We start from the raw sequence: 14,272 nt of genomic DNA on the forward strand, positions 1-14,272 counted from the left end.
AAATTGCCTCACAAGGACAACGGTGCCCACTGGATGGCAGGGTAGAATACATAACATTTGGACTGCCCCACTCATTTCAAACCGCTGGAATAAAGAGTCAGAACAGCCCCCTTTGGGCAGATGGTTTCAATATCCAATTTTAAAAGGATCAGTGCAGACAATGAAGAACATTACTATAAAACCGTCATGACAAGAAGTAGAAAATAGGTCCCATCAGAGCACACCCACGCCAAATCGCACTGTTGACACATGTGATCTTCATCTCGCTGCCTACTTTTCAAAGCAGCCCACCCCCCTGGTCCTGACGTCCCCCTCACTGGAAGGCCCTTCTGACCATCCTTTAGCTCACTTGTTCTCACACTTTTTGTTCTCAGGAGCCTTTACAGTCGTAGAAATCTTGAGGATCCCAAGGGCCTTGTCTTTATGTGAGTTGTCAGTATGCATTAGAAATTAAAATGAACATTTTAAATATTTATTCATCCACTTAAACATATTAATAAGCCCACTGCGTGTTAACATTAAAGAACATATAGCTATAGTTTTCAAAACAAAATGAAACAAAATTAGTAAGAAGAATTGTGGTGTTTTACATTTAAAACTTAGATTTAAAAAAACAACAACTTAGATTAATAGGGGCACCTGGCTGGCTTGGTCGGTGGAGCAGGTGACTCTGGATCTTGGGGTTGTGAGTTCAAGCCCCACATTGCATGTGGAAGTTGCTTAAAAATAAAATCTTAAAAACATGCGTGCACACACATACAACTTAGATGACTAGAAGACAGCTAGTTTCTCCAATCAGTGTCTGCATTTGATCTGATACATTGTTACATGTCAGCTAGGCTCTGGAAAACCCTATTGTATATTCATGAGGAATGAGAGTAAAGACGGCCACCAGTGTCTCTATGTTACTATGACAGCAGTTTGGGCCTTGCAGACCCAAAGATGGCACAGGGCACATTGTGAGAATTGCTGGCCTCACCTGTTCCTGCCTTGGTGTTTCCTCTCCACACCTCCCCGTTCAGCCCCTCTTCACCCTTCACTGCCTGCTTCTCCCAGGTCCAGCCTTCCTATTTGCTTGCCCTGCATTTTCTCTCCCATTGCTTCCTTTCTCTTCTGTGGTGGCGATAGACAGCTGAAGTACCCTTCTGTTCTTTATGTTGGTTTTTTAAAGAACACCAGGTGAACGTTTTCTATTTCTCTACCAAATCAACAACAACAACAAAAGTCCCACAAAAGGCTGAATGAAAGTCCCACAAAGGTAGAAACTGCACTGCAGTCACTCTCGTGTCTCCTGTGGTACCTAGCATGGTGTGTAGTGCGGCGTCTATAGAATGTCCCAGAATCCCTCAGGGTTAAAATGAACTGCGCTGAGGTTAATGCACACTCAGTGCCTCTGGTAAAGAGAGGTGCTCAAGAGGCCAGTGTATAAAGAATTTTGAAAAAGTATTTTTTTGACTGGGTTCTCCATCAGCAAAAAAAAAAAAAAAAAGAATGTGTGTATGTGTGTGTATGTGCACAGATGTATAAAATGAGCATATATGGGGCGCCTGGGTGGCTCAGTTGGTTAAGCAACTGCCTTCGGCTCAGGTCATGATCCTGGAGTCCCGGGATCGAGTCCCGCATCGGGCTCCCTGCTTGGCAGGGAGCCTGCTTCTCCCTCTGACCCTCCCCCCTCTCATGTGCTCTCTGTCTCTCTCATTCTCTCTGTCTCAAATAAATAAATAAAATCTTTAAAAATAAAATAAAATGAGCATATATGGATATGCAATATTTATATACTGAGTTAAAATCTTATGCATGTTGAAATAAAAACTCATATTTATATTTACTTATATACACACATTCATATGTAAAATAGGTGTTTTTTATGGTACTCCAAAAGATGATCTTTGCCCACCACAGGGGTGAACACACCCCACTTTGAAGACTATCACAAGTTGGCAAGGCTAAGCAAAGTTGCAGAAGTGGTGATGTGAAGTTATCAAGCTGGCAAGCCCCCCACGTCCTCAGGGATGACTGCCAAGATGGTACGGGGCCCCCATTCCTCACTTCTCATAGAACCCTGTGTAGATAAAGAAGTAAAATGGAGTCAACTGAATGGGTTGTGGTTATCAGGACACCACACGCTGGAGCTGGCCACAGTTGCAAAATTCAACTCTGTATCTGGCAGCTAGTTCAGAAAAGAAATACACAAAGCTAAAAGTAAGCAAGAATCAAGTGACCTTTTCCTAGCAACAGAAAGGGAGGGAGAACACGCAAATGCTATTCTCAGGGTCTTTGGGGGATAGCCAGCCAAGAGAAGAGCCTAGAAGCCCTGAAGCTTGAGTGCTTGTGGCTAAAGGTGAGCCAACTCTGTTTTTCCAGAAAAGGTGCTCCTGCCCAAAGAAAAACTATCAGAAATCTGCCTTCAGCCCTGAATAGTCACCCAATCCATACTGACAAGGAGGCGTCTTGCTGAGCAATACATCATTTATCCAAATGCCTATTAAATGTCTCAACCTGGAATTCCCACGAGGAACTCAGTACACTCTCAAATTGATCCAAGCCCCAGGCCTGCCCCACCTGGAGTGTAACTGTTTCTGAGTTTCGGACCCCATCATCTACACAAACCAGAAATATGGCCGACAGATCCTTCCCACTTCTCCTTCATAACCAGGAGGTCCCTTCAATTCCACCCGTTAAAACTGTCCAGTCCTCCCTGTTCACACTCCCCCTTGCTTCAGTCCAGACCCTCCTTATGTCCCACCTAGGCTCTTACTAGGTCTTCTCTGGGCTCTGCCCAAACTCTTGCCCTTTCAATGCAACTTCCATTCTGCAAAGCGACCTTCCTAATACCTGAACTCCTTAGCATGCCATACAAAAACATTCTTGGGGATATTCTTCTCTCACCTGCATACTTCATCCCCCAGGAATAATAAACCACCTATCAGTCTCCAAACAATCCATGCTAGTTCACATAAATATGCTTTTCATGTGCCAGAAAGGTCCAAAGTATCCTTTCAATTCAAACTTCCCTTTCCCTGTTGCAAGGATAACTTCTTGAAAAAACAAGACCCTACTTCCCTAGGCAGCTAGCATCGTGACATATCACTCTCTCCCTTACAAAGACTATTGTCCATCAGGTGTTATCCACAGGCCCAACCTAAGGCCCCTCCGGGATAATACTTATAGATACAACACACCGCTGCGTTCACAGCTAGAGAGACACACTAATGGAAAAAAAATCATACAGACACAATAGGCAGAAAACTCAGAAGCAAAGAAAAGCAAAGATGACCAGAACCCCTAGAAAATGGGCCCATGTAATCTGGGTGACAGGTGAAGAAATTACTTTCAGTCCTAGATCTGTATCATTCTGTACAAAGAAGCATAACAGGTGGCATCCCACTGTGATTAAGAGCATGGACTCCAGAACCAAACTGCCAAGATTTGAATCTTGTATCTGTTACTTACAGACTGCTTAAACTTACTCCTTAAACTTTCTGTGCCTCAGTTTCCTTATCTGAAAAGTGGGTTGTTCTGGGAATGAAAAGAGTTCATACATGTACAGCACTCTGGCACACTGTAAGTACACAGAAGTGCTAGCTCTTATGATGTTCTTAAGGTGAAGTCAAAAAGGAAGAACCAAAACAGCTTTTTATGTTGAAAAACAAAACAAAGCAAAACAAAGCTACCTATGTCCATAGGTGTAAATCAGCTGTAGGCTCCACATTCCAACTCTGAGATTTTAAATCATTCCTCCCCTTAAGCCAAGACAACTCAGGGATCCAGGGTCTTAGATTATCCCAGCACAGATACTGGGGTGTGTCTCCTCAGTTCCCTCTCACCCGGGCCATAAGCCATGAATTTATGGAACTTCAGCATGGCTGCAGGACAAGACCGGGAATGCCTTTTTAATTCCAAGTGTCCTGCTTTCCTCTCTTAAAGGTGATTAGGATAGTGCTTCCTCAGCCTAGAAATGACTAATGAGAAATGAAAGAGAATTAGGGTTCTCTACTTAACATTTTCACTAGGTTTCCTTAAAAGAAGGCTAAATAACAAAACCCAATGACCTCCCTTTCTATTTATAAACAATAAAGAGCATAATTAGAGCAAACATCACCGAAAACTGAGGGTCCTGTGCTCTGGTCACACTGTTTTCACCTTCTCCTGTAAGCAGTAGCTTGCTACCCTTCCCTTGCTACGTGCTGCTTTCACAAGCCAGCTGTTCCCACCAGGATGAGGACTCAGGTAACAATAACCAGGCTTTATTGAGAACTTCCTGAATGTTAAGACTTTCGCTCACATTATTATAGCCGGCCAAGAGTTGTCTCCCCCAATCCATTCTCCTCTTCTCCCACCATGGAGAGCTTCATTTGACCAATGTGAGTGAGGACAATGGGAGCAGATGCCTCAAGCACAGGGAGCGAGCCCCATGCTGTGGATGGCGGAGCTGCCTCACCCATGTGGGTCCCTGGATGATCCCATGGGACAGGACCTACCCTGAATAGTTACTGGAGAAGGACAAACTTCCAACTAACTGAGGGATCTCTTTGTTAGCCAAACACCAGCTGATATAATGACCTGAGTTAATCCCTAAAATACAGAGGGAAAGAATGGTATTTGTACCTCTTACCTTCTAGGGCTACTATAAGGATATAATGAGAGGCTGCATGTGGAGTCCTTATAATAAATATTTGGAGTACTATTATTATCCCCATTTTACAGATGAGGATGTAGTAAAATGCTGAAGATCATACAGTTAGTATGTGGTAGAGCCAGGACTGGAATTCAGACATCCAACCCCAGAGCCGATCTTATAATCCCCACGCTATCCTGCTTCAAGAAGGACAAAACGAGATAATATATAAAGAGCCTTGTGGAGCCACGGGGTTGGTACCTAACTATGCTCAAGACAGCATCGCTGTTGAGAGCGTGGGCTGTGGAAGCTGATGGACATCCAGCGACATCCAATCTTGCCCTGCTATTACTAGATCTGTGACAGGCACAGGCCCTGGTTTTCTCATGTGTAAAATGGGTGATGCCACCAATCTCATGGAGCTATAGTGAGGAAGGAAGCTACCATGTACAAAGAGCTTCTGACACAGCCAGGCACAGATCCGTGTTCAATAATACAGGTCTCAGGAGGAAGCAGGAGAGAACTGGGGTCTCTTGCCCCTCCTCCGGCCGCTCACCCCTTTTTTGGGGGGTGAACACAAAATAATAACCAACATTTGTGCAACTTTCCAACTTGGAGAGCAGCACCGCATCATCTCTTCACTATAAGCCCAGGAGGGAGGTAAGGCAGCAATGACTGTGATTCCCATTCTGTGGATAGGAAACTGAGGCCCAAATATTCTCAGAATCATATTAAAAGTAAGAGGCAGGCCAGGATTCAGACTCAGCTCCAAACTCGGATCGTCATGCTGTATAGCCCCTCACCCAGCTGCCTCTTCTCCCAAAACGTTCTGGGTCAGACAGTGGAGCGTTTCTCCACGAATGAACGAATGAAATATTTTTAATGTCTTAATCAATTTAACAAATGGAAGGAGGGTGTCAAGTGGCTCAATCGGGGTCCCAGTGCAGGGTGTCTGTGGGTCCCTGGCCCCACCAGCCTCAGTTTCCCAATCACTAAAATCAGGTTGCCCACACCTCCTCTGTAAGGACATCAAATGAAGCGCTGCATGTGAATGCAAATGAACCACCCGACACAATGTACCAGGCACATATGAGTTTCTACAAATGGCAACAAAATCTGACTAACCGTTGTTCCTGGGCAATACCTGCCAGGCACAGAGGGAGACCCTACGGGGCCGAGCTGGACAGCAGTCGTCCGGGAAAGTGAAAGAGGAGCCGGTTTGGCGGACCAGAGAAACTGGCCGCCAGGGACAGGCACTGCTCTACTAGGGTGACCCGGCGGCGTCTCGGGCCGGGCCTGGGGACTCCGGCTCCCGCAGAGGGCGCGCCCCAAGTCCCACCTGTCGCAGCAGGCAGGCCGGCGGGGGCCCGCACCCACCACTCCCGAGGCCAGCCCCGGGGCCCCTCTGCTCGCTGTAGGGGAGATCCCGGCGCCAGAGTCCGAGAGGACACGGCCAGGTCGGAGCCAGGAGTCTGGACGCGGGTCTTCCGACTTCCCCACGAAAGTAGGCGGAGAGGTTTTCGGATGGCTAGCGCCGCGCGAGAACCCCACCGCAACGGAAAGAAACAGACCCCACCGGCGCCTCCTCCACGTGGCTCCCGCTCCCCTCCGCCAGTCCCCCCTCCTCCTCCGCACCCCCAACTCCCTACCTGCCGAAGTGCCCCACGCGGTCAAAAATCAGCTCGAAATTGTGGGACCGCATGGTGCCGCGGTGCACTGCGCTCCCACGCTGGACACGCCGAGCTCGCCGAGAGCCGGGGGCCCGCGGACAGCGCGCCCCGCCCCGCCCCGCCCCGCCCCGGCCGTGCCCGCCGCGCCCCGGGGGGCCAGCCCGGCAGTCTGAGTCCCCCGCGCGCCAGAGGGCGCGGGCCGCGCGCGGGGCCGGGCTGGTTCCTCCCTCCGAGGCGCCATCTCTCCTCCCCGCCAGCGCAGTCTCCCGCTTCTCCCCGCCGCCGCGGCCTCGTCCCGGCTGCGCTGTGGTCCCGGGAGCCCGCCGCCGCGTCCGCGTGGTCGCGCCTCTCTGCCTCTCCCTCCCTCTCCTTCTCTCTCTCTCTCTCTCTCTCTCTCTCTCTCTCTCTCGGTCGTCGCAGTGCCTCGGGACAGCCCGAGGGAGGAATGAGAGGCCCGGGTTAGGTTTGGGGGCTGCAAGAACCTAGCATCTTTGAAAAGCCGCGCCTTCCAAGCGTGGCTCTCCAACTTGCGTGCTGAAGGGTGTCCTGCAGAATTTGGTTTTCTATGTACGTTTCTGGACTCCACTTTTTTAAGATTTTATTTATTTATTTATTTTATTTGAGAGAGAGAGAGAGAGAAACAGCATGAGAGGGGAGAGGGCCAGAGGGAGAAGGAGGCTCCCCGCCAAGCCGGGAGCCCGATGTGGGACTCGATCCCCAGGACTCGGGGACCATGACCCGAGCCCAAGGCAGTCGCTCAACCAACTGAGCCACCCAGGCGCCCTCTGGACTCCCCTCTTGACCAGGACAAATACCGCTTTCTCAGAGAAGGCCAACGGTTTGAGGGCCAGGACAGGGTCTCCAAGAGCAGAGCATAAAGAAGGGATTCTGATGAGCCTGAGAAGTGACAGGCTCTGGCAGGGCTGTGTTCAAGCTTGTATGTTTCCCAAAGAGCAAAGGAACTCTCTGGGTAGAGACTCAGGCAGAATTAGTACCAGCAAGAAACTTGTGCTTGAACAGAATTTGAAAAACCGAGGGAAGTGCCCTCCCAAAGTATTTCCCTCACCTACTGGTATATTCTAGATACCTCTCCTCTGTCAGTTAAAGGTTATGAAACATTGTATTTTCAATCCATTTATGGTGTTTTTCAATGATCAGAAGTGGTATTTTTTATTTTAATGAAGTCAAATTCATAAATATTTTCCTTTAGAACTTGTGATTTTGTAATTTGTTTAAAAAATTCTGCTTTACCATGAGGTCACAAAAATATTCTGTTATATTTTCTTCTAAAAGTTTTAGCTTTTGGCTTTTCTCATTTAGGTCTTAAATCCACTGGAAGAGATTGTTTGGTTTAAGATGGCGATCCAATTTTGGGTTTTTCCATGCAGATAAAAAATTGTCCCAGCCCCATTTATTGAATACTCTGCATTTTCTCTGCATTGCCACCTCGTCATCTATAAACTTTCTATTTTTGTGTGGGTTTGTTCTGGGCTCTCTAAATCTGTTCCATTGATCTATTTCTTTTTCCCTGTGCCCATGTGTCTTTATTATTATAGTTTTATACAATCTGCTCCAATCAATCTTTTATTACTACTCTAAAATACCTCTTATCAAAGTCACCATGATCTCCATGTTGCCAAAGCCAATGGTCAATTCTCAATCCTTATTTAATTCCCACTGTTCAAGAAAAATTATTTTAAAAGGTATAATCATGGAGCACCTGGGTGGCTTAGTCAGTTAAGCATCTGCCTTTGGCTCAGGTCATGACCCCAGAGTCCTGGGATCGAGCCCCGCATCGGGCTCCCTGCTCAGCAAGGAGTCTGCTTCTCCCTCTCCCACTCCCCCTGCTTGTGTTCCTGCTCTCGCTGTGTCTCTCTCTGTCAAATTAAATAAATCTTAAAAAAAAATTTTTCCCATCTCAAAGTGTTTGACAATGTTTCCTGTTACCACAATATCAGTTTGTCTTTCTTAAAAACATCTTGTGTTTTAAGCCTGTGCTTCCCCAGTCCCATGATTTTTCTCTTACTTTCCAGCTTGCTGTTCTCTGTCACTTAGATCCTCCTCCTTTTCCCATTTTCTCTCAATGTTGGAGTGGCCCAGGGCTCTGAACTCTTCTCTTTTTACATTCTCCCTCAGTAGCATAACGCAGTCCAACTACAGTCCATGGGCGAAATCTGGTCTGCTACCTGCTCTAGCAAATAAAGTTTTATTGGAATACAGTCATGCTCGTTCCTTCATATATTGTCTATGGCTGCCCTCATACAGCAATGCCAGACTTGAGTAGTTGTGACAGACTGTATGGTCCACAAAGCCTCAAATTGTACTATCCGACCCTTTACAGTAAAGGTTTACTGACCCATGATCTACTCCTATGGCTTTTAATGACTCCCAGATCCACATGTCCAAGCTGACCTCAGCCCAGTACTCCAGACTTGTAAATGCCACCACCTCATCCACAGGTCTAAAAGCCACCTCAGACTTACCATGATCACCTTCATTCCCACTCCTCTCCACCATTTCCCATCTCAGCAAATGGCACCTCTTGCACCAGTTGCTTAGGCCAAAACCCCTGGTGTCTCCTTTTATCCCTCTCCTGTTTTCATACTCCACACCCTTTTCCATCAGAAAATTCCAGGTGCTCCGCCTTTATGACAGAGCTTGATTCTGTCTACCCCCACTGCTAACCTTCTTGTCCAAACTATCATCTCCAGCCCAGATTATACAACATCCTCCTAACTGGTCTCCATGCTTCCTCCCTTGCCCCCACACAGCTCCTTAAAATATAATTCCGGGTAAGACATTCCCTTGCTTGGCAGCTTTCTGTCACTGTTAGAATAAAACCCAAAGTCCTGACATGGCCCTGTCTGTTCCTCTGACTCATCTCCCACCTTTTTCTCAACCACTACTCTACTCCAGCCTCCTTGCTCGTCCTAACCCACATCCCAGTCCCCGAACTTTTACACTTGCTATCCCCTCTACTTGAAACTTTTTTCCACTTTGACTTTCTATTTATTTTTCAACTTAAAAATATGCCCCCCCCAATAAAATAGCCACAACAATAAAAACAAACAAATCATCCCCACCAACAGTCTGGAACTTTTCCTGGACCTTTATGTAGATAAAATTGACATATAACATTGTGTTAGTTTAAGGTGTACAATTCGTCTTATCATTGGAAATCTATACCCTTTGACCACCTTCACCCATTTCTCCCAACCCCACCCTCACCCCTGGAAACCACCGATCTACTCTCTGTTTCTATGAGTTCAGTTTCCTCTACTTAAGACTTCTGTCTCCAAGAAGCCACAGGGCTCATTTCCTTACTTCAGTCAGGTCACTATTCAAATGTTGCTTCTTCTGGGAAGATTTCTCTGCTCCTCCTACAACATCAGTCCTCATCACTCTCTAGCCCCTTACTAGGCTACCCTGCTGTATTTTTCTTCAACCTGAGATGTATACATATAATTTGATATCACTGCCATAAAGTATAAACTCCATGAGAGCAGGGACTTAGACATATGGTAGATGCTCAGTAAGTATGTGTGGAATGAATGAGTAAATATAATCCAAATGGGGGAATATTGAAACAAAATTTAAGCAATTTCCTAAGAGCACCAGTTTCTCCACACATGAATGGAAGAGGACAAAGGGCCTAGCTCAAATCCTACCGCAGCTTAGGCAAGTCTTGGGATTTCCTTAAAAGGAGTCCACTAACAAAACACTTGCCCTCTTAGAAATCCAGTGAGATAATTCTAACACAAATACGGGGCAAATGTATTTCTTCAAGTAAGTGGAAATGGGACGGGGGAATAGAGAGAGGAGAAAGGCAGGGACCCAAGAAAAACAACATTTGTGCATCCTTCTAAATCTAGATGGATTAGTTTCAATTGGGTGACTTGGAATCCCCCACATGGGAGTAAATATTCTGATGCCCTGTGGCCTCACGGCTTCCAGGTCCCAACCCTCATCTCAGCCTGGACTTTCTGCTCAAAGTTTCCTTGGAGCAACATCTAGGTCCCTAAGAGGTATCCACAAATTGGAGAGAAATCAAAGAGCAAATGGTGATTAAGTTAATTGATGGGCAAAGGGTGACCCACAGTGGTGCCCCGGTGGCTCAGTCGGTTAAGCATCTGAATCTTGATTTTGGCTCAGGTCATCATCTCAAGTCTCCTGTCAACTCCTCACTGGGTGTGGAGGCTGCTTAAGATTCTCTCTCTCCCTCTCCCCCGTCTCTCAACCCCCAAACTCATGCGCACATGCACACATACCATCTTTCTCAAAAACAAAGAAAAAAAAGTGACCAAGAGCCTTACTTATAAAAGGCTAAGTATGCATCAGATTATAAGGTTAGTAATAAATGTATGGAAATGGGTTTTCTGCCCATGGCTAAGAAATCACCAACAGAGCAGGAATGGGATTTGGTGTGTGGGGGTGGGGTGGGGGGACAGGTAGCAGCCCACACAGTTCCTGCCAGAGGAGGTTTGCAAGCCAGTTCTCACAGGCTCTGTCCCACTTTGTCCTCCCCATGCCCTAGACAGACTGCCACATGCTACTGAACTGAAGTCCTTCCTCAGCAGAGCCTGCCTGAGGGGAAATTCTGGAGGAAAGCTTTGTCTTGGCACCCTCGCATTTCCCTGACCACACTTCCCTCCAACTCCAGGGACCCCATCACCTCTGTCTCCAGGGGCTCCAGGTTGGGATTGGTCTCCAAGTGCCACTTCCACTCCCACCCCCACCTCACTCTGGGTCCCACCCAGATGAAGCTTCCCAGCGAAAACTACCTCTTCTTCCTCGGTCAAAGCTCTACTGCCCAGGGTTTTCTTTTTTTTTAATTAGGAAAATACCTTTATTATTTTTGAAATGTTCCAATACTCAGTGGAAAAACCATGAGAGTGGCTTTTTCACAACTTCACCAATTACAGAAAAATGACTTTCCACCTTCTTTACAGAAATCTACCCTCCAAATCAGACAGGGCTCCATGATGGCTGAAACAGGGCAGGACGAAGGGCAGAGAATCAGCAAGGAGAACTGCAGCTGCCGGGGCAGCCTGAGGGTTTCTCTGCACTTTGAAAGCCCAGGTTGAGTCCCGAAGGGCTGTGACCCCTCCAAGGAAGGCTCAGTCCAAGCACATTTGTGGCAGACTGAGGCGGGCTCTGTCCTGATGGCCAGCAGGCCACGGAAGGCCTGAGGCGTGGCACCTGTGGCTCAGAGGCCTCAATCAAGGCCGCTTCGTGAGAACGAGAACAGGACGCAGGCCTGCAGCTCAAATCCCTTTCTCTAAAACATGGCCAGGAAAGAGACTACAGGCACTGGCCAAACTGTGCTCTAGGTTTAGAAATCTCCCCTTTTACTCAGCTCCCGAAGATGAATTTGTCAAATAGCTGTTAAAAACAAATCATGGGCGCCTGGGTGGCTCAGTCGTTGAACGTCTGCCTTCAGCTCAGGTCATGATCCCAGGGTCCTAGGATCGAGCCCCACATCGGGCTCCCTGCTCAGCGGGGAGCCTGCTTCTCCCTCTCCCTCTGCCTCTCCCCCTGCTTGTGCTCTCTCTCTCTCTCAAATAAATAAATAAATAATCTTTTAAAAAGAAAGAATTCAACATGAGATATTGTTGAGCATCTGCTCTGTGGTGAGTCTGCTTCGGCTTCTCCCTCTCCCTCTGCCCCTCCCCCTGCTTGTGCTCTCATACTCTCTCTCAAATAAATAAATAAAATCTTTTTAAAAAATAAAATAAAGCAGAAAGCAAACATGTGTTTCCATTTCAGCTGTAATCAGCAGTTGGCAATTTTTAGGAAAAGATGACCTGAGTCGCTCATTGTCAAGATTGTCTATTTTATTGGGTCTCTGGCTCTTCCTTTCTCATCCATGGCTGGGGCAGGGGGGTACAGCAATAACAGAAGGCTGTTTGTGGATTTGAGAAATCATGACTCTAGATGGAATTTATGCTAACATTGGGTCCTCTGTCAGAAAAAATACCTTGGCTCCTCCACCACCCTTGAATGATGATGTCCCTGGCATTTCTTATCCTTGGACTTCTCTTCTTGCCCTATATTCTCTCTTGATTGAGCAGATTCATCAGTACTGGAACCCAAAAAATACCACCAAAACTACTTGATAAAGTCAAGCAGAGACGCAACAAGAGAGAGCACTGACTTGCCAGAGTCCCGGTAGCGCTCAGAGGGGAAAAGGCAAGGGCAGGTGAGGTCCTGGAGTCTGGTTTCAGGCAGGTCTTTCTATGGGATTGACTGGGGTTGGAAAAGGATCTTAACATATGGGTTCAGGATTGGAGAACACAGAAAGGTAAGGATTTTGAGGCAAGGTGTTAAGAGTCCTGGGAAGTAAACAGTCCTCTCATGTTTTTCATTGAAATGTTGAAGAGTTTGATGTTCATTTAAATGCATTTGAGAAATTCCTAAAATGAACACTAAGGTATTTATAACTTTTCCTTGGCAAGGGTTTTCTGGAATAGTAAAGGCATGTTAATAAAAACAGTCAACTAGTAAAATTATGTCAATGTGGACAGTCAACCATATAAAGGTAAATGGTTTCAGTTCTCATCACCCACCTACGGGCTGCTCCAGCCTACTCCTCTCTTAATGAGCTCTAGACCCTTATCCCAACTCTCTACTGGACAACTTCATCTGGTCATGCCTCAGATTACCAGATTAAGCTCTAAAATCCCCAGGTAAATAGGTCCCACCATCAGTAAAATCCTTCTATGACTCCCTGGCTTTCCAAATGAAGTTTTATCTCCTCAGCATGGCCTCCAAGGCCCCCCAGGACTGGCATACTCTTACCTCTCAGGCATCACCTCTAATCATGTTCCTACACAACCCCTTTGCTGCAGAATTGCAGGCCTCCATCAGATCCCACAACACAGGGTGCTCATTCACACTGCCATACCTTTTCCCATGCTCTTACTTTAGCCTCGAAATCCCTCCCCACCTCATCTACTGGCTAAATCTCTTAATTCTTCAGGATGCAGCTCAGCTGCTCCTTGATGACTCATCCTTGTTGACAACTGAATGAAGTTCCAGCTCCTTTCTCCAGTTTAAAAAGGTGGAGTCAGAACCACCACTTACCACCTATCTGATCTAGGGCAAGTTATCTAACCTCTGTAAGTTTTCTTTTAACAGCGCTAAGTTTTCTCTTGAAGGAAATAATAGTGCCTACCTGGTCATGAGTATTAAATGAGATCAGCGTCTCCCCAGCTTTAGCATCTAACCATTGGTGACCACCTTCATGATAATTGCTATATCTATACAAATTTATAAATGCATTTTTAAATGAACTTCAAATCACCTCACATTTTTTCAAAACGATTTTATTTATTTATTTGAGAGAGAGAGAACCTGTGTGAGCATGAGCAGGGGCAGGTAGAAGCAGAGAGAGAGGGACAAGCAGACTCCATGTTAAGCGTGGAGCCTGTTGCAATTCTCCAAGAAAATAAGCAATCTGTTTAAGGTTGCCCACCCTTGGGTTGCAGAGCCAGATTCCAACCCAGCTCTTTCTTACTCCAAAACTATTGCTCATAACCATGACACTGGCACCGTTTGTTACAAAAAGTGCAGAATTGTGCACAGTTACCCTTAAAATGACTGGAGTGGAAATCTGGTGACTTCAAACCACCACTTTCCCCAACCTCCCTAAGAAAGCCTACAAGTAAGTAAGTATGCCATTAGCCCTCAAAGACACCCATCTGGCCGGGTGTTCAAGTCCTTAAAACTCAAAGAAGGAAGTAATTGCTCCTGGGTGAGGTAACCTTGAAGACTTGCAGAATTTAATATTTGATTCAAGATTTGAAGGATAAAAGTAAATATCGCCAGGCAGAGGCAAGGTAGAAAGCGTGTTTGAGTGGAGAAAATAGCCTGATGAAAAACCCAGACGTAAAAATCCAGGCATGCGTGAGGCCACAGTGTGAAGCAGTGCAGCTGACGGATGAGGGCAGGCGTGGTTTGCGCTCCGCCTCATGCCTGGCATACA

At 46.6% G+C, this 14,272-nt stretch overlaps 1 protein-coding gene across 2 annotated transcripts in view; it reads right to left on the bottom strand.

Moving 5' to 3' along the window:
* The window catches only part of SLC22A16 (solute carrier family 22 member 16), a 40,204-nt gene extending 33,817 nt beyond the window's left edge, over positions 1–6,387 (bottom strand). For both annotated transcript variants that reach the window (XM_045865314.3, XM_045865313.3), the window contains exon 1: positions 6,268–6,387. In XM_045865314.3, the coding sequence (XP_045721270.1) occupies positions 6,268–6,320 (53 nt within the window). In that variant the 5' untranslated portion in view covers positions 6,321–6,387. The remainder of the gene's footprint in view (positions 1–6,267) is intronic.
* Positions 6,388–14,272: the final 7,885 nt, after the last annotated feature.

Source organism: Mirounga angustirostris, unplaced genomic scaffold (assembly GCF_029215605.1).
Source record: "Mirounga angustirostris isolate CCGP_5_RB_7025 unplaced genomic scaffold, mMirAng1.0.hap1 SCAF_8, whole genome shotgun sequence".
NCBI lineage: Eukaryota > Metazoa > Chordata > Mammalia > Carnivora > Phocidae > Mirounga > Mirounga angustirostris.